Source organism: Ranitomeya imitator, chromosome 10 (assembly GCF_032444005.1).
Source record: "Ranitomeya imitator isolate aRanImi1 chromosome 10, aRanImi1.pri, whole genome shotgun sequence".
NCBI classification, from domain to species: Eukaryota; Metazoa; Chordata; class Amphibia; order Anura; family Dendrobatidae; genus Ranitomeya; species Ranitomeya imitator.
In genome coordinates this window covers 110,185,353-110,187,219 of record NC_091291.1, presented here as the reverse complement: position 1 = coordinate 110,187,219, position 1,867 = coordinate 110,185,353, and the positions used below count along the sequence as shown (strand labels likewise).

Here is a 1,867-nt window from a genome sequence, read left to right as displayed (position 1 = left end):
AAAACCTTATCCTCAGGACAAAACAGAGGCGGATCCAGATGTCCCTTGTCTATATGTCTCTTCGTCCGTTCAACAAAGTGGTCTCGATGTCTTCTCAAATCTTATAAGAGTCATTACTCTATGAAAAAAAACAAGCTTATGCATGAGATTTCAGAAATCTCGTAGCTTTTGCTGGCACCGTAAAAAGCAGCTTTTCATTTGCATAAAAATGCAGCAAAAATGCAAAGTGTAAACATAGCCTAAATTTACCCTAAAGGTGCCTGTATCCTTTATATAGATATTTTAGACCTGAGGAGGCTGGTGTACTAACATCATGTTTGAATGACTGTATAATCTTCTTTTAATTATGCTATCCATATTAAAATTGGCATTTTAGAAATACTGGCCATTCTGACTTGGCTTTTTAAAGTAAGTACACCAGCACAAACCGGTCTCAGATACATTACACTCTCAGGTGAATAGAAACAATCATCTTCAGAAATAGTCAGCTCCTTCTAGTGTATTCCGAAGAGTTCATAGTCATTAAAAGACTATTATAATTACAGTACGAAGTATTAAAATGTATATTTTTTTGCCGAGTTTTACAGAAAGGTATTAACTACAGGAAGTAAATATTGTATTTATCGTTCCCGAGCTAGTTTTATATTGTACAAAATGCTTCTGACCGCAGATTTCACGTCATTATTCCTCAAACTGTAGATAAAGGGATTAAACAACGGTGTGACAATAGTATACATGAGCGATATAAACTTGTCCTCGCCCGTGCCGTAACTTGACTTGGGTCTCAGATACATTACACATCCGGATCCGTAAAATATAGTCACCACTACGACGTGAGAGGTGCAGGTGGAGAAAGCTTTCTTCCTTCCTGACGAGGAACATTTCCTAACAATTGTCCTTATTATTACTGAATAAGAAAAAAGCGTCAAAATGAAGGAACCTACAATAACAGACAAAGTAATGAGAAAGGTAAGAACTTCGTAAACCCAAGTGTCGGCACACGCCAATGCCATGAGAGGTGGGATGTCACAGTAGAAATGGTTGATTTCATGAGACCCACAGAACGGCAGGGAAAATATGAGCACAGTCTGGATTAGGGCAACCACTGTTCCTATCAAGCACGAAGCCCCTATCAGCTGCATACATACGACTTTACGCATAAGGATATTATATAACAAGGGCTGACATATGGCGATATAGCGATCGTAAGCCATGGACACCAGCATGTAGCACTCTGAGCAAGCTAATAAGACAAAGAGGTACATTTGTATAGCACAGCCATAAAAAGTTATCGTTTTCTGACCGGAGAGCAGGTTTGTTAACATTTTGGGACATATAGTTACAAGATAACATATTTCCATAAAGGAGAAATTAGATAGGAAGAAGTACATGGGAGTGTGAAGGTTTGGACCGAATCTGTATAAAAGAATCAAAAACATGTGAGCAGATAAGGAGATGTTAAAGATGCAGAAGAAGATGATGAATAAGAAGTACTGGAGCTCAGGAACATCAGAAAATCCCATAAGGATAAATTCAGCCATGGCGGTATGGTTCATTCTATTCATGATCACTAATAAGATTATGATGATCAAACATGCAAGAAGATGTCTTCAGTCCCAGAATCCCATTTTTTTTCTCTTCTTGGACCCACAGTAATCAGCTATAAAGGGTGAAACGATCTGGCAACAAGTGATTAATTTCCCTGCAGCACCTTCACAGGAGAAATAAAGCATTACACATTTCTTTTGGAATTTAATGGACTATGTGTATTGCATAAATATTTGGGGTCCTCCAAAGGAAGACATTATATTTGCTCTATTCTTGATATAACAGATTCCCCTCTATTAGCAAATAATGCCCTATTTGG

At 37.8% G+C, this 1,867-nt stretch overlaps 1 protein-coding gene across 1 annotated transcript; it reads right to left on the bottom strand.

The window, feature by feature from the left end:
- Positions 1 to 620: 620 nt before the first annotated feature.
- Positions 621 to 1,541, bottom strand: LOC138652235 (olfactory receptor 5A2-like). Its single transcript, XM_069743003.1, has one exon. The coding sequence runs from the start codon at positions 1,539 to 1,541 to the stop codon at positions 621 to 623; it is 921 nt and encodes a 306-aa protein (XP_069599104.1).
- Positions 1,542 to 1,867: the final 326 nt, after the last annotated feature.